The sequence below is a fragment of the Rattus norvegicus genome, chromosome 6, assembly GCF_036323735.1.
Source record: "Rattus norvegicus strain BN/NHsdMcwi chromosome 6, GRCr8, whole genome shotgun sequence".
In the NCBI taxonomy this organism is placed as follows: Eukaryota; Metazoa; Chordata; class Mammalia; order Rodentia; family Muridae; genus Rattus; species Rattus norvegicus.
The window spans coordinates 75,412,469-75,436,857 of record NC_086024.1 but is presented as its reverse complement, the minus strand read 5'-3'; the positions used below and the strand labels follow the sequence as shown (position 1 = coordinate 75,436,857).

The 24,389-nt window shown below is 40.5% G+C and overlaps 1 protein-coding gene across 7 annotated transcripts in view; it reads right to left on the bottom strand.

Annotated features, from left to right (window-relative positions):
• The window catches only part of Nubpl (NUBP iron-sulfur cluster assembly factor like), a 221,995-nt gene that overhangs the window by 79,746 nt on the left and 117,860 nt on the right, over nt 1–24,389 (bottom strand). The window contains exon 7 of one of the 7 annotated variants that reach the window (XM_063261670.1): nt 22,062–22,138. Within the exon in view, the coding sequence (XP_063117740.1) occupies nt 22,097–22,138 (42 nt within the window). The 3' untranslated portion in view covers nt 22,062–22,096. 7 annotated transcript variants of the gene reach the window in all.

The window sequence follows — 24,389 nt, the reverse complement described above, 5'->3', positions numbered from 1 at the left end:
GGAGTAGGTGTGGCATTCGTGGAGAGAGTGTGTCACTGAGAAGGGGAGGCTTTGAGATTTCGGATGGTCAATCCAGGCCAGTTTCTCACACTCTTCTGCTGTTTGCCAATTCAGATGTAGAACCCTCAGCTACCTCCCCATGTCTGCCTCCACACTGCTATGCTTCCCACCGTGATGATAATGGACTAAACCCTTGAACCAATAAATCAGCCCTCATTAAATGCTGTCCTTATAATGAGTTGCTGTAGTCACGGTGTCTCTTCACAGCAGCAGAAACCTAAGCCATACTCTGAGTGCGCTGAATGAAATAGAACCTGAATTTCAGGGAATGTGGACTCTGGGAAAACTCTTGTCAGAGTTGAAGATAATTACTGTCCAACTACATCACAAGTTCCATACACGAGTGGGTGACAAAATTCACTCATTAGAACCACTTAAGATTCATAAACTGGAAGCTGAAGAGGTGGCTCAGCAACTAAGAGTACGTGCTGCTCCAGGAGATCCAGATTCTGTCCCTAGCACATACGTTGGGGCACTCACAACTCAACTGGCTCTAACTCTAGTCATGGAGGATCTGATAGTGTTCATGGGCACTTGTATTCATGTGCACATACCCACACTCAAATACAGACACATAGATATGAAACAAAAAATTTAAATATGAAAAGATTCTTAAATTGATCAGTTAATTGAAAGCCGAAAAGAACTGGCTGCTGGGATATCACTACCATCCTTGAACAGTCGGACCTCACCTGTTTAAAGGGTTATGTAAACGTACACAACTGCATAAGCCACTAAAAATGCCAATTTCACTTTACTGAGGCATTAATTCCATATTTTTACTTAATTCAACATACCTTCACTTTAGCTAAGAGTGCTCACATAAAACACATCAAGCTATTTTGCTTCTCCCTTAAGGCAACACTTTTTTGACAGCATGCATGTAGATAATGTGGGAGTCAAGAAAATCTACCCAAGTTAAAGCTGAGGATGGGAGGCAGGCTGCACACTGTGCTTTCACTGCAGGCGGCAGCCAATTAAAGAGAGACTCGGACTTCTCTTACTTTTGTGTCTCACACCGTTGCCCTTTTCTGACATCAGAGCAACGAAGCTATCAACCATGACAAGATGGTGAAGAAGTCATGAAGGAACAGAACCGTGACGGCAAAATAGCTTTGGACTGGAGAAGGAGCAAGAACTGAAGGGAAGACTCATGCTAAGGTGGAGGACCGCAGGCTGTGCCCGGCTGACACAGATGCTGAGCAGTGAAAGAGCAGCATCACATCCGGTTCTCCCGATTGTTAACAAGTTAAGGTATCCTTTGTATTTTCAGGAATGCTACATCCTTGTTTTTAGACAGCTATGGAAATGGAAACACCAACACCAATTGTGACCCAGGGCTGAGAAGCTAGAAATTGGAGTCAATAGTGAGAAAGCCAGCAGAGAACTGGTCATGAGCTTCAACAAAAAGAATACACTGGGGCTGGGGATTTAGCTTAGTGGTAGAGCGCTTACCTAGGAAGCGCAAGGCCCTGGGTTCGGTCCCCAGCTCCGGAAAAAAAGAACCAAAAAAAAAAAAAAAAAAAAAAGAATACACTGTAAGGAGGGTCTCTTGGGCTCAGAGAAAGTCAAAGCACCAGGATCCGAAGTTTCACTGAGACCATGTGGAGATCATCTGTGTATGCCTGGGGACTTCCTGTTTAGTACTGGATTATGGGTTTAAGCCATCGCATCCAGCTGGGTTTTAGTGTCTGTGTGTTTTCCAGGAACTGACTGAGATAGATTTTCACAAGTGCTCTTACTTACTGAGTCCTCTCACTGTCCCTGTCCCCCTCCCCACCCCCCATGCATGGGCACACAGAGTTTTGTTGCCAGCATCTCTTGTTTGGTTCTCAGAGTTCCCATCTCTGCGTTGACAGCTATGTGTTCCACATGCTGCCTGCCATTACAGCCTTAAGCATGTCACTCAGAGCTCTTCTAATTCCTGATCTCATCACTGCAACATCCTCACCAAGTCTGAGTCTGTTTCTGACCCTACTATCCATTTTCAGACTCTCTTTTGCTTCAGTGAAGACTGCACTTTTTTCTTTTTTGGATATCTGACATGCTCCATGGGAAAAGAATTGCTGGGAGCTAAGCCTTTGATTTTTTGGGTAAACTGTGGGTGATCTTTCTATAGGCCTGTGAGAAGGTCTCTGCCAGGTAATGAGACTGTGCTTATGGAATATGACCTTTCAAGCCTTTGTCAGACCACTGCCACCCACCCGACCCTGAGGGTCCAGAGGTGGCTGTGATTGTGTGTCTCCTCTCACAGGTGTGTCAGGATCTGACGCTAACCCAGCAGGCGAGGCCCTGGTAGGATGGCATCTATGGTAGACCCACTTTGAAAGGACAGAGGGCTCTGCTGTATTTCAAAATGGCTTTCTTCTGCCTGCCATTGGGTCAGGAGGTGTCTTTTTTCCTTTTCTCACTCAGACATCCACTCTAAGAATCTGCATGAGTTCCTGGAGATAAAAATTCACAAAGTGTGTGCAGCATTCAGCACAAAACACAGTGCCCAAAAAAGTAAAATCTAACTACAAAGGCAAAACCACAAGAAATAGGAACATCAGAAAGAAAAAAGGAGGGAAAAAAAAGAAAAAAAGATATAAAAACAGAAAATCTTACCACAATAATACTTGGCATCAAAGCAAAGAAACTCAGTGGCTATAGACAAGATAAAAGGAAACAGACAGAAGCCTACAGCCAGGCACTTCCCACCAAGAGCCACATAAGACACCCTGAAGAAACACATGCCAGCTTGAAAAACAGAGGCTTCAGAGCGGGCGAGCAAACAACTGCACCTGCCACTCAGACATGTTAGAATTGAAGGTGTGTCACGACAGGTCAAAGAGGACTCCGTGGGGAAGCACATGCCAAGCACACAGAAAGCCCTGGTTTGGTGGTCAGCATGGAGAAGGAGTGAAGTCACCAAAGCAAATGAACAGAAAATCAGTAAGACTTAAATCACCAACCAAGAGCGCTGTACTGTACAAAATCATTAATACTGACAGACCCTTCACTAGATTAACTAAAAGATTGGGGAGAAAAGATCTACACCAATATAATTAGAGAAGGAAGAGAAAGATTACAACAGGCACCAAGGAAGTCCAGAGAATCTTAAAGACATGCTTAAAAATATATTTATCAAACTGGAAAACCTAAAAAGAATATATCCTATCAAACTTAAATCAAAACGAAAATAAACAATTGAGACTGACTCAGAGTCACCAGTGAAATAGAAAAGGCCCCTAACAAAAGCCCAAGATGGATTCAGTGCAGAACTCTACCAGATCTTTAAGGAAGAACTAACACTAACACTCCTCAGGCCATTCCACAAAATAGAAACTGAAGGAACATTTCCTACTTCTTTTGATGAAGCTACTACTATGTTGATACAAACACACACACACACACACACACACAAAGACCAACAAAAAACACAAATTATAGACAAATACCCCTTAGGAACAAATATAATTTTTAAATAAAATACTTGCAAGCTGAATTCAATAACACATCAAAAAGAACACCCACCATATCAAATTAGTACCACCCCAGAGATGTAGGGATTGTTCAACATGTGTAGTCAATAAACGTAATCCATCATGTCAATGGATTGAAAGACAAAAATCACATAATCGTCTCATTAGATGCAGAAAAGGCCTTTGACAAATTACAACACCCCTTCATGAAAAAAGTCTTGAAGAGACTATAAACAAAGACACTGCCTACTACAACCTAGTAAACATAAATTCACAGCAAGGCCCCAGCCAACAGCATCCTAATCAGAGAGAAATTCAAAACATTTCCACTAAAACCAGAAATAAGACAAGAGTGTCCATTCTCCATACCTAGTCAATATAGTACTTGAAGTCTTAGCTAAAACAAGATAAGAAAGAGATCAGAGAGATACAAATGAAAGGAAGAAGGCGAAGTCTATTTGCAGATGATATTACAGATATTACCCAAACAACTCCCCCATGAAACTTCAAGAGCTGGTGAGCATGTTTAGCAAAGGATATAAAATGAACACTCAAAACCAGTAACTTCCCTATATACAAATTACAAAAGAAATGGGAAGAAAATCAGGGAAAAATACTTTTCACAATAGTCTCAAAAATATCTTTGGACAACTAATCAAGCAAGTGAAAGACTTGTACAATAAAAACTTTAAGATGCTTAAGAAATGGAAAAGATATCACAAGATGGAAAAGAATTTCTGTAAAACCCATTAACTACAACATTTTATCTGCCCCTCACAAAAGCCTGATTTCCCATCTTTTTCTTTTCTTATTAGCTGCTAGAGTACCTGCTGTGTCTGTGACAGGTCTACAGGTTAGATCAGTGCAAGTAATTTAGTGACAGTAAGTATACTCAGTATTGTTTTCAGAATATGTGAATTATAAGCAGCAAACTATCGAAGATTGGCTTTCAAAAATTAAGGCTACCAAAATCCCATACTTATATTTAAATAAAGATAATCATGCAAGATTTATACCAATTCATCACTGAGTCATTTCCTAAGTTAGACATATATCTAAAAATGGAAATGAAAACAAAATTGTTCCCAAACCATGGCACATCAGAATGTCAGAGGCCCAAGACAGATGGAGTCTCTCACTCTTCTCAAAAGGCAGAGAATGAACATTCAATTTTTAAACATAACTAGGAAGAGCATAAGTGGGGTTGTGTTTGCAGAGAGTATAAAGAGGTGTGGCTGAGATACTGATGGAGATGATAGCCAAACATCAGGGTGACCATCACGTAGAAGCTCACTTGATTTACATCCTTTATGTTACTGCAATTAAGTGTTGGGACAACCTGATATCCATATGGAAAATATGATTATCCTTGACCCATGACTCACCATCATTAAAAATTAATTTGAGAGTGACCACAGACAGAAATGTAAAGACTGAAATAACTAGCCTTCTAAAAGAGCCACAATAATGAGTTAAAGAAAGTTTTCTTAAATAACAGACATAAATACTGCAGCAGTTTCAATAAGCTCAAGTTAATTAAAAACTTTTCATGAAAAGGGTGAAACACACTTCAGAGACTGCAACAACATCTACAACACATGTGGAAAGGATACACTGAATTCACAGGAGTCAGGAGGCAAAAAGGCAGCAGCTAAAAACGGCCCAAACTAAACAAAGAGATACTTCATAGAAAAGGACATCCAAAAGCCAAGAAGTATCAATCAACAGAAAAATGGTTTTCTTTTAAAACACAATGCAAGCTAGGGTATTGGTTCAGTGGTTAAGAGCACTGGTCACTCTTGCAGAAGACCTAGAAGGATTCCCGGACCTGTAGGTCCAGGTGGTGTAGTACCATTTTCTGACCGACATGGACACATATAAATACATGCAGAGGCATACATGCAGGAAAAACGCTCATGCACACAAAATGATTAAATTTTACAAACTCAAAAGAACACAATGAGACACCAAAACCTACTGAGCAGAGCTTCAAAGGATCAGACACACAAAGTGCTGCTAACAGAACTCTTACTAAGACTCAAAGATTACATGATGCATCCACTTTAGAAAACTGCTTTGAAATATGTGACTTACACAAACTCAAGTCTACAACCGTCCTTCCAGCACCTGAAGGAATGAGTGTATCCAATTACTGGAAACACACAGGAATGTCTATAGCAGCTTTATTCGTAAGAGCCTCATAGTGGAAACTCTGATAGTGGTTGCATGTAGAGTAATGAGACTGAATGCACAAATACTCTAGGACTGGAGAGGAAGTGTGGTTAATGAAGCTGGCTGGAAATCCAAGAGCCTGACTTCCATCCCCAGACCTGTGGGTGGGGAGTGAACCAACAACATCATGGAGATGCTCTTGTGCTGGTAACTATAGCACTGGGAGGGGGAAGGGGAGACAGTGTGGCCCTGAGGCCCCGACCAACCAGTCTAGTCTAGTCTGTGTGCTCCAAGTCAGGTAGAAACCTTTGCTCAGAACAAATGAGGTATCTCCAGAGGAATGACGCTCAGGCTGGCCTCCAGTGCTCACATCCTCTCACAGATACACACTGTAGATATTGGTCAGGTTACATGATTATGTACACATATTAAGATTACTGTACCTTATATTACTATATTGTTTGTCATTACATAGCTCTTAACATTTTGTGTTTTTGTTGCTTTTCAAAGTTAGGGTAATGGGCTGAATGGTAAAAAGTATGTCAAAAAGTCAGGAGAGAAAGCAACATTGCAGACTGGACTATGGATAGCACTTGACGGTAGAGCATTTTCATCATCTGCATGAGGTTTTGGATTCAATAATAAGCACTGAAAAGAAAAGATAATAATATATGTCTTCAAATTCATGTGCATAAAATAACTTTCTGACAAATATTGTTTATAATAGAAAAAAGCAAGTGCCCAAGAAATCCCATTGTACTTCCAAGAATTAAGTAAAGTAAGACAGAAACGCACACTCTTCCTAAGATACACAGTGACTGCAAGCTGTTTATTGAACACAGTTTACTCTCACGAGGGCATTTGTAAAGCTTGTGGCAGGCACTTATCACACAAGCAATAACATGGCAAATGCCCTTCTGCCTAGCGGGATTACAACTGCTTCCTCATCCTGAGTTTTAAAACTAGAGAACTTCTCAGGTAAAGGAATTCTCGAGAAACATCTAAGCAATAGACTCAGAAAACAGACGCGCCAGTCTCCTGAAGCCTTCAGGGTGGTTTCAGGCAATCAATTTTTTTGTTTTGTTTTGTTTTGTTGTGTTGTGTTGTGTTTTGTTTTTGAAACTAGGTCTTCTTATGTTGCCCAGACTAGCCTCAAAATTCTGGTCTCCTGGCCTCAGTCCCTGAGCATGAAAATTATAGGTCGTGTCACAATATTCAGCTTCTACAGTTATTTGAAGCAAGCTTTTAATTCCAAAAGTTAGAGATCACTTGTCACACCCAAATGAGGCAGCAATGCTATATCATTCCTAAGGTCCCAGCATTTGGAGCAGTTAACTGCTGACTTTGCTCTGTTCTTCCTGGCTTGCCATTTGAAACCATTACAGAGGCTGGACTACAGATCCTGTTCTATTTTCCTTTCTGTCACTGTGATAAAACATTCTGACCAAAAGCAATGTAGGCAAGAAAGGGTCTATTTCAGTTTACAGATACTATATGATCCGCTGATGAGGGAAGTCAGGGCAGGATTTACAAGACCTTGAAGCAGAAACCAGGGAGACTAATGCTCATGTAAGACTAGCTTTCGTTTGTAGCCCTGGTCTATCTGTCCAGAGAATGATGGTGTCATTCCACTGGGCCAACCTACATAAATTAACAATCAAGACAATCCTACCCAGACATGCCCACACACCAAGCTGATCTAGGCAATCCTTCAACTTAGACTCCCTTTAGTTGACTCTAGACTGTGTCAAAGTGACAGTTCAAACTAACTAGCACAGATCCCCAGCACACATAAAAAAGACTGGACATGAAACATTCCTCTGTAACCCAACACTGAAAAGCAAAGGATAGACAGATCTCAGCTTCTTAGCCAACCCATCAGAACAGAAAGCTCCAGGGTCAGGAAAAGACGGTACACGTGCGCGTGCGCACGCGCAGGCGTGTGTGTGTGTGTGTGTGTGTGTGTGTGTGTGTGTGTGTGTGTGTGTGTGCCTGTGTGTGTATACAGAAATTATATGTAAATGATATTGATATATTATAGATTAATGTTATTATATTATTATATTAATATATTTATGAAAAACAATGAGAAAAATATCCGAGTGTCAACTTTTGGGTTCCATAAATGCCCATATGGGAAAGCACACCCCCACATATATAAAACACAAACACCATACACACAAAATATATAATTAATAAATACATATAAATAAACAAACAAATAAATAAAATGTTACTATCCACTACCACAAATGGCAGAAAGAGACCCAGACAAGTAGCTGTCTAGCAGGTACAATTTTAGCCTTACTTTTGCTCCAGGACATATGACATTTGTCCACAGACATTGTTAATGAACAACTAGTGAATCAAAACCAGAGAGGCTGCTAAACTTCAAACACACAAGAAAAAACCCTCTTTAACTCCAAAGAATTACCAGTTCAAAATGTCAATAAGAAAGAAAAGGGGGGGGGGAGCAAAAGTAAAAGGAGGGAGGGAGAGAGGGAGGGAGGGAGGGAGGGAGGAAGAAATCTTGAGCCAGAAGTGGTATGGCAGAAACTAAAAATTTTCTGTTCCTGATCATCCTGTCTTATCTTTCCTGGCTATTACTTACAGGTCTAAGACAAAATCTATAAATAATCAAAATTCATGGAAAGAAGACAGCTAGAAGAGGACACATTGGTGGAGGTAGAGACCCACCGGAGACTCAATGTATTAGGGTTACTACCATGATGAAATACAATGACCAAAAATAACTTGGAAAAATTTTTTTGCTTACACATCCACATCACCATTTTTCAACAAAGAAAGTCAGGACAGGAACTCAAAAAAGAACAGGAACCTGGAGGCAGGAACTGATGCAGAGTCCATGAAGAAGCACTGCTTACTGGCTTGTTCCTCATAGCTTGTAAAGTCTGCTTTCTTATAGAGCCTAGAACCACCAGCCCAGGTCTAGCACCACCCACAATGGGCTGGGCCCTCCCACATCAATCACTAAGAAAATGGTCTATAGACCTGCTCACAGGCCAGTTTTATGGAGACATTTTCTCAAATAAGGTGTCCTCCTTAGATGATTCTAGTTTTTGTCAAGTTGACATAAAAGCTAGGACACCAAGATACAAAGTATTTCTGCAGTGACATCTGTTTTTTAAACTATGAACATCTTTAACTATGTGAAGCAGCATAGGTTCCATAAAACTACACTGGAGATGAAACCTCTTGACACTGGTCACCTGAAGGGTGCAGTACAATTCCTTCCTAGGTTGTTGTGGTGATGCTGGTGTAAGCAAATCCATCATGTACAGTGAAATAGAAATAGTGTGTGGAATTCCTTATAGGGCATGATGCTGTAGAATAAGGGACTGTCTGGAATGGATATTTACTGAGGTATAAGTTTTACCATATTTCAGAGTGAAATAGCATGCCTTATGATGGGAACAGCAGACTTGTTCCTCTCTTGTTTACATATTAATTGCATCATTTTCTCTCATTAAATTTCATTTAATCTTGAGCTGCATTACTCAGCATGGCTCTAAGAGCAACAGGAAATACCATAGATACGAAATGTGGCCCAGACAGTAAAAAGCCACACCATTTAGCTTTCTGTATCAGCATCCTATGATATTAAAACAATGAGCTCAGTGACTAATGATGCATTTCATAGACTATAACCTTTTTGTTGATACACAGCTATATTTAAAATGAGAAAACAAAAGTAATATTCACAGAGGCATTTATAAATAAAAGTTATAAAAGATTCAGCTACAAAAAATTAACAAATCTTAACAAATGTTGGGAAAGCAGAAAAATTAACTGTAAAGAAATTTATAAAATACAAAGTGAAAAGACTAGAATTTCAAAGTTAAAAATAAACCACTTCAAACATATCATAAAAAGATAATTAATGACTAATATACCTCATGAACATGGACAGAAGTCTTAAGATATTACAAAATGAATAAATAGGTAAGGCAGTTATAAAAAATATATCTCGGCCAGTCTCCACCTGCTCCCGGAGTTGAAAGCCAGTCTCCAAGAGCACTGACACACCTGAGAGCAGAGGTAAGAACACCACTTTGCTCCAAGGGACCCACCTGAAGCCCTCAGGAAGCAATAACACAGAAGCATTCTAAGACAGAATCCTTAGGGTTTCTGACCGCTCCTGGAGCTGACCTGGTTACACAGCTCTCTATACCAGGATCCCATTGGGGAGAGAGCTGGACCCTCAGAAGTGCAGACAATCCTGAGAGCACAGTTGAGACCACCATTTCTGTCCACATTCCTGGCCAACGAGGAAGCCACCTGGAGCCCTCTGGATACAGGAACCTAGGAGCAATCTGGGACAGGATCTTGCCAGTTTACTCCTGTGCCCAGAGCTGACACTGTAACACAGCTCTCTGTACCCAGATCCCACTGGGAGAAAGCTGATTTCCAGGAGTGCTGACACACAGGTTTACAGGAGGGTCAAGCCACTGTCAGAAACAGCAAAACCAGCTAACACCAAAGATAACCAGATGACTAGAGGCAAGCACAGGAACCTAAGACTACTTGGCGTCATCAGAGCCCAATTCTCCCACCAAAGCAAATAACAGATATCCAAACACACTGGAAAAGCAAGATTTAGATTGAAAATCTCATCTCATGATGATGATAGAGGACTTAAAGAAGGACATAAATGACTCCCTTAAAGAACTACAGGACAACACAGGTAAACAAGTAGAAGCCCTTAAAAAAGAGACACAAAAATCCTTTAAGAATTACAGGAAAACACAACTAAACAGATGAAGGAATTGAACAAAACCATCGAGGATATAAAAATGCAAATAGAAAAAATAACACAAAGGGAGACAACCCTGGAGATAGAAAAACCTAGGAAAGAGATCAGGAGTCATAGATACAAGCATCACCAACAGAAGACAAAAGATAAAAGAGAGAATCTCAGGGGCAGAAGATACCATAGCACTGAGTACACTGACACAACTATCAAAGAAAATGTAAAATGCAAAAAGCTCCTACCCAAAACATCCAGGAAATCCAGGACACAATGAGAAGATCAAGCCTGGGGATAATAGGTAAGAAGACAGCAAAGATTCCCAACTTAAAGGGCCAGTAAATATCTTCAACAACATTATAGAAGAAAACTTCCCTAACCTAAAGAAAGATGTCTATAAATATGCAAGAAGCATACAGAACTCCAAACAGATTGGACCAGAAAATAAATTCCTCCCATCACATAATAGTTAAAACACCAAATGAACAAAACAAAAAAGAATATTAAAAGCAGTAAAGCAAAAATATCAAGTTAACATATAAAGGTAGACTTGTTAAAATTACACTAGACTTCTCACCAGAGACTATTAAAGCCAAAAGATCCTGGGCAGATGTCATATGGACCCTAAAAGAACACAAATGCCAGCAAAACTATCAATTAACATAGATGGAGAAACCAAGATATTCCAAGACAAAGCCAAATTTACATAATGTCTTTCCACAAATCCAGCCCTACAAAGGATAATAGATGGAAAACTCCAACACAGGAGGGAAGTTACACCCTAGAAAAAGCAAGAAAGTAATCTTCTTGCAACAAACCGAAAAGAAGAGAGGCACACAAACATAATTCCACCTCTAACAACAAAAATAACAGGAAACAACAATCACAATTACTTAATATCTCTTAATATCAATGGACTCAATTCGCCAATAAAAAGACAAAGACTAACAGACTGAATAGGAAAAGAGGACCCAGCATTGCGCTGCATACAGGAAACACACTTCAGTGACAAAGACAGAGAGTACCTCAGAGTAAAAGAATGGAAAACAATTTTCCAAGCAAACAGTCCCAAGAAACAAGCTGGAGTAGCCGTTCTAATATCAATTAAAATCGACTTTCAATCAAAAGATATCAAAAAAGATAAGGAAGAACACTTCATACTCATCAAAGGAAAAATCCACTAATAAGAACTCTCAATCTTGAATATTTATGCTCCAAATGCAAGAGCACCTACATGTATAAAAGAAACCTTACTAAAGCTCAAACCACACATTGCACCTCAGACAATAATGGTTGGAGATTTAAACACCCCACTCTCATCAATGAACAGACCATGGAAACAGAAATTAAACAGAGAAACAGAGAAACTAACAGAGAAACAAATGGACTTAACAAATATGTATAGAACATTTCATCCTAAAACAAAATAATACACCTTCTTCTCAGCACCTCATGGTATCTTCTCCAAAATTGACCATATAATCAGTCAAAAAGCAGGACTCAAAAGATACGAGAAGACTGAAATAATCCCATGCAACCTATCAAATCAACATGAACTAAGGCTGGCCTTCAATAACAACAAAAATGACAGAAAGTCTACGTACACATGGGAATTTGAACAACAATCTACTCAATGATAACTTGGTCAAGGAAGAAATAAAAAAATTAAAGACTTTTTAGAATTTAATGAAAATTAAGGCACAACATACCCAAACTTATGGGACACAATGAAAGCAGTTAAGAGGAAAACTCATAGCTCTGAGTAATTTAAAACAAAACAAAACAAAACAAAACTGGAGAGAGCATACATTAGCAGCTTGACAGCACACCCAAAAGCTCTAGAACAAAAAGAAGCAAGTACACTCAAGAGGAAAGTGTAGGTGGGCACTCCTGAGGCTGCAGAGCGGAAGAGACCACCAACTCTGCTCACCCCTGCCCACATCCCTGGCCCAAGAGGAAACTGTATAAGGCCTCTGGGCTCCCGTGGGGGAGGGCCCAGGAGCGGCAGGACCCCTGTCCCTGAGACACCGCCGGAACCTGAAAGAAACAGACCGGATAAACAGTTCTCTGCACCCAAATCCCGTGGGAGGGAGAGCTAAACCTTCAGAGAGGCAGACAAGCCTGGGAAACCAGAAGTGACTGCTCCCTGCACACACATCTCGGACGCCAGAGGAAAAAGCCAAAGACCATCTGGAACCCTGGTGCACTGAAGCTCCCTGAAGGGGCGGCACAGGTCTTCCTGGTTGCTGCCGCTGCAGAGAGCCCGTGGGGAGCACCCCACGAGCGAACCTGAGCCTCGGGACCACAGGTAAGACCAAATTTTCTGCTGCAAGAAAGCTGCCTGGTGAGCTTGGGACACACGGAAGCAGAATTTCTCTAGGACCAGGCACGTTCTGTGTTTACCGGAAGTCCCACACCCGCGGATCCCGGCCCGCAGCAGCTCTCTGCTCCCAGACCCGGTGAGAGAGAGACACAACCGCCTGGTCAGGTGGGCACTCCTGAGACTGCAGAGCGGAAGAGACCACCAACTCTGCTCACCCCTGCCCACATCCCTGGCCCAAGAGGAAACTGTATAAGGCCTCTGGGCTCCCGTGGGGAAGGGCCCAGGAGCGGCAGGACCCCTGTGCCTGAGACACCGCCGGAACCTGAAAGAAACAGACCTGATAAACAGTTCTCTGCACCCAAATCCCGTGGGAGGGAGAGCTAAACCTTCAGAGAGGCAGACAAGCCTGGGAAACCAGAAGTGACTGCTCCCTGCACACACATCTCAGACGCCAGAGGAAAAAGCCAAAGACCATCTGGAACCCTGGTGCACTGAAGTTCCCGGAAGGGGCGGCACAGGTCTTCCTGGTTGCTGCCGCTGCAGAGAGCCCGTGGGGAGCACCCCACGAGCGAACCTGAGCCTCGGGACCACAGGTAAGACCAAATTTTCTGCTGCAAGAAAGCTGCCTGGTGAACTCAAGACACAGGCCCACAGGAACAGCTGAAGACCTGTAGAGAGGAAAAACTACACGCCAGAAAGCAGAACACTCTGTCCCCATAACTGACTGAAAGAGAGGAAAACAGGTCTACAGCACTCCTGTCACACAGGCTTATAGGACAGTCTAGCCACTGTCAGAAATAGCAGAACAAAGTAACACTAGAGATAATCTGATGGCGAGAGGCAAGCGCAGGAACCCAAGCAACAGAAACCAAGACTACATGCCATCATCGGAGCCCAATTCTCCCACCAAAACAAACATGGAATATCCAAACACACCAGAAAAGCAAGATCTAGTTACAAAATCATATTTGATCATGATGCTGGAGGACTTCAAGAAAGACATGAACACACTTAGGGAAGCACAGGAAAACATTAATAAACAAGTAAAAGCCTACAGAGAGGAATCGCAAAAATCCCTGAAAGAATTCCAGGAAAACACAATCAAACAGTTGAAGGAATTAAAAATGGAAATAGAAGCAATCAAGAAAGAACACATGGAAACAACCCTGGATATAGAAAACCAAAAGAAGAGACAAGGAGCTGTAGATACAAGCCTCACCAACAGAATTCAAGAGATGGAAGAGAGAATCTCAGGAGAAGAAGATTCCATAGAAATCATTGACTCAACTGTCAAAGATAATGTAAAGCGGAAAATGCTACTGGTCCAAAACATACAGGAAATCCAGGACTCAATGAGAAGATCAAACCTAAGGATAATAGGTATAGAAGAGAGTGAAGACTCCCAGCTCAAAGGACCAGTAAATATCTTCAACAAAATCATAGAAGAAAACTTCCCTAACCTAAAAAAAGAGATACCCATAGACATACAAGAAGCCTACAGAACTCCAAATAGATTGGACCAGAAAAAAAACACCTCCCGTCACATAATTGTCAAAACACCAAACGCACAAAATAAAGAAAGAATATTAAAAGCAGTAAGGGAAAAAGGTCAAGTAACATATAAAGGCAGACCTATCAGAATCACACCAGACTTCTCGCCAGAAACTATGAAGGCCAGAAGATCCTGGACTGATGTCATACAGACCCTAAGAGAACACAAATGCCAGCACAGGTTACTGTATCCAGCAAAACTCTCAATTAACATTGATGGAGAAACCAAGATATTCCATGACAAAACCAAATTTACACAATATCTTTCTACAAATCCAGCACTACAAAGGATAATAAATGGTAAAGCCCAACATAAGGAGGCAAGCTATACCCTAGAGGAAGCAAGAAACTAATCGTCTTGGCAACAAAACAAAGAGAATGAAAGCACACAAACATAACCTCACATCCAAATATGAATATAAAGGGAAGCAATAATCACTATTCCTTAATATCTCTCAATATCAATGGCCTCAACTCCCCAATAAAAAGACATAGATTAACAAACTGGATACGCAATGAGGACCCTGCATTCTGCTGCCTACAGGAAACACACCTCAGAGACAAAGACAAACACTACCTCAGAGTGAAAGGCTGGAAAACAACTTTCCAAGCAAATGGTCAGAAGAAGCAAGCTGGAGTAGCCATTCTAATATCAAATAAAATCAATTTCCAACTAAAAGTCATCAAAAAAGATAAGGAAGGACACTTCATATTCATCAAAGGAAAAATCCACCAAGATGAACTCTCAATCCTAAATATCTATGCCCCAAATACAAGGGCACCTACATACGTAAAAGAAACCTTACTAAAGCTCAAAACACACATTGCACCTCACACAATAATAGTGGGAGACTTCAACACCCCACTCTCATCAATGGACAGATCATGGAAACAGAAATTAAACAGTGATGTCGACAGACTAAGAGAAGTCATGAGCCAAATGGACTTAACGGATATTTATAGAACATTCTATCCTAAAGCAAAAGGATATACCTTCTTCTCAGCTCCTCATGGTACTTTCTCCAAAATTGACCATATAATTGGTCAAAAAACGGGCCTCAACAGGTACAGAAAGATAGAGATAATCCCATGCATGCTATCGGACCACCACGGCCTAAAACTGGTCTTCAATAACAATAAGGGAAGAATGCCCACATATACGTGGAAATTGAACAATGCTCTACTCAATGATAACCTGGTCAAGGAAGAAATAAAGAAAGAAATTAAAAACTTTTTAGAATTTAATGAAAATGAAGATACAACATACCCAAACTTATGGGACACAATGAAAGCTGTGCTAAGAGGAAAACTCATAGCGCTGAGTGCCTGCAGAAAGAAACAGGAAAGAGCATATGTCAGCAGCTTGACAGCACACCTAAAAGCTCTAGAACAAAAAGAAGCAAATACACCCAGGAGGAGTAGAAGGCAAGAAATAATCAAACTCAGAGCTGAAATCAACCAAGTAGAAACAAAAAGGACCATAGAAAGAATCAACAGAACCAAAAGTTGGTTCTTTGAGAAAATCAACAAGATAGATAAACCCTTAGCCAGACTAACGAGAGGACACAGAGAGTACGTCCAAATTAACAAAATTAGAAATGAAAAAGGAGACATAACTACAGATTCAGAGGAAATTCAAAAAATCATCAGATCTTACTATAAAAACCTATATTCAACAAAATTTGAAAATCTTCAGGAAATGGACAATTTCCTAGACAGATACCAGGTATCGAAGTTAAATCAGGAACAGATAAACCAGTTAAACAACCCCATAACTCCTAAGGAAATAGAAGCAGTCATTAAAGGTCTTCCAACCAAAAAGAGCCCAGGTCCAGACGGGTTTAGTGCAGAATTCTATCAAACCTTCATAGAAGACCTCATACCAATATTATCCAAACTATTCCACAAAATTGAAACAGATGGAGCACTACCGAATTCCTTCTACGAAGCCACAATTACTCTTATACCTAAACCACACAAAGACACAACAAAGAAAGAGAACTTCAGACCAATTTCGCTTATGAATATCGACGCAAAAATACTCAATAAAATTCTGGCAAACCGAATTCAAGAGCACATCAAAACAATCATCCACCATGATCAAGTAGGCTTCATCCCAGGCATGCAGGGATGGTTTAATATACGGAGAAACCATCAACGTGATCCATCATATAAACAAACTGAAAGAACAAAACCACATGATCATTTCATTAGATGCTGAGAAAGCATTTGACAAAATTCAACACCCCTTCATGATAAAAGTCCTGGAAAGAGTAGGAATTCAAGGCCCATACCTAAACATAGTAAAAGCCATATACAGCAAACCAGTTGCTAACATTAAACTAAATGGAGAGAAACTCGAAGCAATCCCACTAAAATCAGGGACTAGACAAGGCTGCCCACTCTCTCCCTACTTATTCAATATAGTTCTTGAAGTTCTAGCCAGAGCAATCAGACAACAAAAGGAGATCAAGGGGATACAGATCGGAAAAGAAGAAGTCAAAATATCACTATTTGCAGATGACATGATAGTATATTTAAGTGATCCCAAAAGTTCCACCAGAGAACTACTAAAGCTGATAAACAACTTCAGCAAAGTGGCTGGGTATAAAATTAACTCAAATAAATCAGTTGCCTTCCTCTATACAAAAGAGAAACAAGCCGAGAAAGAAATTAGGGAAATGACACCCTTCATAATAGACCCAAATAATATAAAGTACCTCGGTGTGACTTTAACCAAGCAAGTAAAAGATCTGTACAATAAGAACTTCAAGACACTGAGGAAAGAAATTGAAGAAGACCTCAGAAGATGGAAAGATCTCCCATGCTCATGGACTGGCAGGATTAATATAGTAAAAATGGCCATTTTACCAAAAGCAATCTACAGATTCAATGCAATCCCCATCAAAATACCAATCCAATTCTTCAAAGAGTTAGACAGAACAATTTGCAAATTCATCTGGAATAACAAAAAACCCAGGATAGCTAAAGCTATCCTCAACAATAAAAGGACTTCAGGGGGAATCACTATCCCTGAACTCAAGCAGTATTACAGAGCAATAGTGATAAAAACTGCATGGTATTGGTACAGAGACAGACAGATAGACCAATGGAATAGAATTGAAGACCCAGAAATGAACCCGCACACCTATGGTCACTTGATTTTTGACAAAGGAGCCAAAACCATCCAATGGAAAAAAGATAGCATTTTCAGCAAATGGTGCTGGTTCAACTGGAGGGCAGCATGTAGAAGAATGCAGATCGATCCATGCTTATCACCCTGTACAAAGCTTAAGTCCAAGTGGATCAAGGACCTCCACATCAAACCAGACACACTCAAACTAATAGAAGAAAAACTAGGGAAGCATCTGGAACACATGGGCACTGGAAAAAATTTCCTGAACAAAACACCAATGGCTTATGCTCTAAGATCAAGAATCGACAAATGGGATCTCATAAAACTGCAAAGCTTCTGTAAGGCAAAGGACACGGTGGTTAGGACAAAACGGCAACCAACAGGAAAAGATCTTTACCAATCCTACAACAGATAGAGGCCTTATATCCAAAATATGCAAAGAACTCAAGAAGTTAGACCGCAGGGAAACAAATAACCCTATTAAAAAATGGGGTTCAGAGCTAAACAAAGAATTCACAGCTGAGGAATGCCGAATGGCTGAGAAACACCTAAAGAAATGTTCAACATCTTTAGTCATAAGGGAAATGCAAATCAAAACAACCCTGAGATTTCACCTCACACCAGTGAGAATGGCTAAGATCAAAAACTCAGGTGACAGCAGATGCTGGCGAGGATGTGGAGAAAGAGGAACACTCCTCCATTGTTGGTGGGATTGCAGACTGGTAAAACCATTCTGGAAATCAGTCTGGAGGTTCCTCAGAAAATTGGACATTGAACTGCCTGAGGATCCAGCTATACCTCTCTTGGGCATATACCCAAAAGATGCCTCAACATATAAAAGAGACACGTGCTCCACTATGTTCATCGCAGCCTTATTTATAATAGCCAGAAAATGGAAAGAACCGAGATGCCCTTCAACAGAGGAATGGATACAGAAAATGTGGTACATCTACACAATGGAATATTACTCAGCTATCAAAAACAACGAGTCTATGAAATTCGTAGGCAAATGGTTGGAACTGGAAAATATCATCCTGAGTGAGCTAACCCAATCACAGAAAGACATACATGGTATGCACTCATTGATAAGTGGCTATTAGCCCAAATGCTTGAATTACCCTAGATCCCTAGAACAAACGAAACTCAAGACGGATGATCAAAATGTGAATGCTTCACTCCTTCTTTAAATGAGGAAAAAGAATACCCTTGGCTGGGAAGGGAGAGGCAAAGATTAAAACAGAGACTGAAGGAACACCCATTCAGAGCCTGCCCCACAGGTGGCCCATACATATACAGCCACCCAATTGGACAAGATGGATGAAGCAAAGAAGTGCAGACCGACAGGAGCCGGATGTAGATCGCTCCTGAGAGACACAGCCAGAATACAGCAAATACAGAGGCGAATGCCAGCAGCAAACCACTGAGCTGAGAATAGGTCCCCCGTTGAAGGAATCAGAGAAAGAACTGGAAGAGCTTGAAGGGGCTCGAGACCCCAAAAGTACAACAATGTCAAGCAACCAGAGCTTCCAGGGACTAAGCCACTACCTAAAGACTATATATGGACTGACCCTGGACTCTGACCCCATAGGTAGCAATGAATATCCTAGTAAGAGCACCAGTGGAAGGGGAAGCCCTGGGTCCTGCTAAGACTGAACCCCCAGTGAACTAGTCTATGGGGGGAGGGCGGCAATGGGGGGAGGGTTGGGAGGGGAACACCCATAAGGAAGGGGAGGGGGGAGGGGGATGTTTGCCCGGAAACCAGGAAAGGGAATAACACTCGAAATGTATATAAGAAATACTCAAGTTAATAAAAAAAAAAAAAAAAAAAAAGAAATACCCAATTTAATAAAGATGGAGAAAAAGAAAAAAAAAAAAGAGGAAAGTGTAGACGGAAGGAAATAATCAAACTCAGGGCTGAAATCAACCATGTAGAAACAAAAAGGACTATACAAAAAAAAAAAAATCAACAAAACCAGGAGCTGGTTCTTTGAGAAAATCAACAAAATAGATATACTGTTAGCCAAATTAACCAGAGGGCACAGAGAGAGTATTCAAATTAACAAAATCAGAAATGAAAAGTGATATAAAACGACAGATTCTGAGGAAATTTTAAAAAAAATCATCAGATCCTACTAAAAAGCCTATACTCAACAAAACTGGTCAACCTGCTTAAAATGGACAATTTTCTAAACAGATACCAGGTATCCAAGTTAAATCAGGATCAAATAAACCATCTAAACAGTACCATAACTCCTAAAGAAATAGAAGCAGTTATTAAAAGTCTCCCAACCAAAAAAGAGCCCAGGTCCAGACGGGTTTAATGCAGACTTCTATCAGACCTTCATAGAAGACCTCATATCAATACTGTCCAAACTATTCCACAAAATAGAAACAGACGGAGCACTACCCAATTCCTTCTATGAAGCTACAATATGCTTATACCTAAACCACACAAAAACCCAACAAAGAAAGAGAACTTCAGGCCAATTTCCCTTATGAATATCAACACAAAAATACTCAATAAAATTATTGCAAACAGAATCCAAGAACACATGAAAACAATCATCCATCATGATCAAGTAGGCTTCACCCCAGGGATGCAGGAATAGTTTAATATACAGAGATCTATCAACATAATCAAATACAAACAAACTCAAAGGGAAATAACACATGATCATCACCTCATTAGATGCTGAGAAAGTATTTGACAAAATTCAACACCACTTCATGATAAAAGTCCTGGAAAGAATAGGAATTCAAGGCCCATACCTAAACACAGTAAAAGCAATATACAGCAAACCAGTAGCCAACATCAAACTAAATGGAAAGAAACTTGAAACAATCCCACTAAAATCAGGGACTAGACAAGGCTGCCCACTCTCTCCCTACTTATTCAATATAGTTCTTGAAGTCCTAGCCAGAGCAATCAGACAACAAAAGGAGATCAAGGGGATACAGATTGGAAAGGAAGAAGTCAAAATATCACTATTTGCAGGTGATATGATAGTGTACTTAAGTAACTGCAAAAGTTCCACTAGGGAACTCCTAAACCTGATAAACACCTTCAGCAAAGTGGTTGGATATAAAATTAACTCAAACGAATCAGTAGCCTTCCTCTACTCAAAGGACAGACAGACTGAGAAAGAAATTAGGGAAATGACACCCTTCACAATAGCTACAAATAATATAAAATACCTCGGTAAGACTCTAACCAAGCAAGCGAAAGATCTATATGACAAGAACTTCAAGTCCCTGAAGAAAAAAATTGAAGAAGATCTCAGAAGTTGCAAAAATCTCCCATGCACATGGATTGGCAGGATTAATACTGTAAAAAATGGTCATCTTGCTGAAAGCAATCTACAGATTCAATGCAATCCCCATCAGAATTCCAGCTAAATTTCAGAGTTAGAATTTTCATTTGGAAAAACAAAAAACCCAGGATAGAGAAAACTATTCTCAACAATAAAAGAATTTCTGGGGGAATCACTATCCCTGACCTCAAGCAGTATTACAAAGCAACAGTGATAAAAAAAAAAAAAAAAAAAAAAAAAAAAAAAAAAAAACACTGTATGGTATTGGTACAGAGACAGGAAGGTAGATCAGTGGAATAGAATTGAAGACCCAGAAATGAACCCACACACCTATGGGCACTTAGTCTTTGATAAAGGAGCTAAAAACATCCAGTGGAAAAAAGACAGGATTTCCAATCAACAAATGGTACTGGTTCAACTGGCAGTCACCATGGAGAAGAATGCAAATCGATCCATTCTCTAAGAATGGACAAGTGGAACCTCATAAAACTGCAAAGCTTCTGTAAGTCAAAGGACGCTGTCATTAGGTCAAAACAGCAACCAACAAATTGGGAAAAGATCTTTACCAATCCTACATCTGATAGAGGACTAATATCCAAAATATACAAAGAACTCAAGAAGTTAGACTTCAGAGAACCAAATAACCCTATGAAAAAATGGAGTACAGAGCTAAACAAAGAATTCACAGCTGAGGAATATCGAATGGCTGTGAAGTACCTAAAGAAATGTTCAACATCCTTGGTCAATAGGAAAATGAAAATCAAAACAACCCTGAGATTCCACCTCATACCAGTCAGAATGGCTAAGATAAAAAAAAACTCAGGGGACAGCAGATGCTGGTGAGGATGTGGAGAAAGAGGAACACTCCTCCATTGTTGGTGGGATTGCAAGCTGGTACAACCACTCTGGAAATAAGTCTAATGGTTTCTCAGAAAACTGGGCATAGTACTACTTGAGAACCCCACTATACCACTCCTAGGCATATACCCAAAAGATGCTCCCACATAAAACAAGGACACATGCTCTACAATGTCCATAGCAGCCTTATTTATAATAGCCAGAAGCTGGAAAGAACCCAGAAGCCCTTCAACAGAGGAATGGATACAGAAAATGTGGTACATCTACACAATGGAGTACTACTCAGTTATTAAAAACAAAGACTTTATGAAATTTATAGGCAAATGGATAGAACTAGGTAATATCATCCTGATTGAGGTAACCCAATCACAAAAAATATACATGGTATATACTCACTGATAAGCCCAAAAGATAGTAGCCCAAGAGGTCAGATTACCCAAGATACAATGAAACTCAGGAAGATGGATGACCAATGTGTGGATGCTTCCATTCTTCCTAGAAGGGAGAACAAAAATATTCATAGGAGGAGATATGAAGGCAGAAGTTGGAGCAGAGACTGAAGGAAAGGCCATTCAGAGACTGTCCCACCTGAGGATCCAGCCCATATACATATGGCCATCAAACCCAGACAATATTGATGATGCCAAGAAGTGTATGCTGACAGGAGCCTGATATAGATGTCTCCTGAGAGGCTCCAGAGGCGAATGCTCACAGCCAACCATCAAACTGAGAACAGGGTCCCCTATAGAGGAGTTAGAGAAAGGATTGAAGAAACCGAAGGGGTTTGCAATCCCATAAGAACAACAATACCAACCAACCAGAACTCCCAGCGACTAAACCACCATCCAAAGAGCACACATGGACAGATCTATGGCTTCAGCTGCATATGTAGAAGAGGATGGCCTTTTTGGGCACCAGAGAGAGGAGAAGCCCTTTATCCTGCCAATGCTGTCCCTCTCCCCCCAGTGTAGGGGAATGTCAGGACAGGAAGGCAGGAAGGGGTGGGTGGTTGTGTTGGGGAAAGAGGATAACATTGGAAATGTAGATTAAAAAACATCCAAAAATTCCTGGAAAAAAGAAAGAAATGTCTTGGAATCATTCCTTTCTCCCTTTCTCTTCCTCCTTCTGTATTCTTTTCCATTCTTCTACTTTCTTTCTAGGACACCAAGGGGTAAAAACTCACACACAGAATACAAAATAAACTCTGCAGCTTTTGCAGTTCTCAAAACAAGCTGAAGCCGCTTCACAGAAGCAGTCACTCAAACAGTGTATGGAAGAGGTTCAAATCCACTGGTCATCTCAGAAATGTCTTCTAGAAACACAACTAAGATAACACTTCTACTGCTAGACATGAGAGAGAGGGGTGGGGAGCAAGCATAATTGTAATAGCAGCTATGTTCATAATAGCCCCTAAAGGTATAAACACCATGGCTACCATCCACTGAAAAGCAATTAACAAATTACAGTGTATTCTTAAGATGAATCACTATTCAGATTTTTTCATCACTGGTACATAGAATACAAATAAATGTCAAAAATGTTATATTGGCCAAAGACAAAACTACTCTATTACAAAAAACACTCAGAATGTGGTTGCCTCTGGAAATGAGGGAGGGAAGAGGCTTCCTATGGCTGGAAAAGCTCTTTACCTTGTTTTAGATATTGATTGCATGACTGCCCACAACATATCAAATCCACTGAATTCTTCACTTCTCATTCTTTCTTTTTATTCATGTTATATTTCAGTAAAACAAACAAAACATCAATAAAAACATAAGACAGATAATTAACAGACATGTTGGTGAATCTCACTAACGAAAAGAAACAGGGATAAGAAAAGGGGCAAGGAGATGGCTCCACGGGTAATGTACCGTCCCAGCTTGAAGAGCTGTTTTGTCTTAGCACCCACATAAAAAGCCAGGTGTGGTGGTGCTGAGATGGGGGAACAGAGAAAAATTTCAGGCGCTTGCTATCTCAACAGGGGGCCCTCAAATTGAGGTCCTGGACCTCAAATAGGAGGTCCAGACACAAGAACAGAAACCAAACCTCAGATACATAAACAGACAGACAACGTAGAGACGTAATTGAAGGTGACACCCAAAATATTAATTTCTAACCTTCACATGCACCCAGGAAAATCTGCCACACTTAGACAATGCACACATCAAAAACACATACAAGAAAGGAGGGATGGGAAGAGAAAAAGGAGGAGCAACATACTTTTTCTGGTTTATTTTAGCATGTGCTTGTATTGTGTGTATGTGTGTGTGTGTGTATGTGCGCGTGGTGGCAAAAGGCTGACTGCCAGTGCTGTGGTCCTTTGCTTCCACATTATATTTAAAGACTTCTCTCATTAAACAGGAGTTTAAAGATCAGCCATCGAGCCAGCGGTTGCTAGGAAGGGCCCTGCTTCTCAAAACTGGGATTCCGCTGCACCTTGGTTCCTCTGTGTACTGAGGATCCAACCTTGGGAATGAAGCAGCAAATACTATATCCATTCAGCTTTCTCTATTGCCCAAGGTTTTTATATTATAAGAAAATAGCAAATGCAATATCATGCCAGGAAAAATTTTAAATTAGAATAAATGGATCACTCACTGAAAAATAGTTTAAAAAAAATGTTCGAAACTGAGAAACTGAAAGACGCCTGGGAAGCACCAACGCCTGAAAACTGATCTGGTGACACACGTAGACGTAAAGTCATTTGTCCTGGTGGTTTGCAGGAAGAGGTCTTCCTACCTGGAGA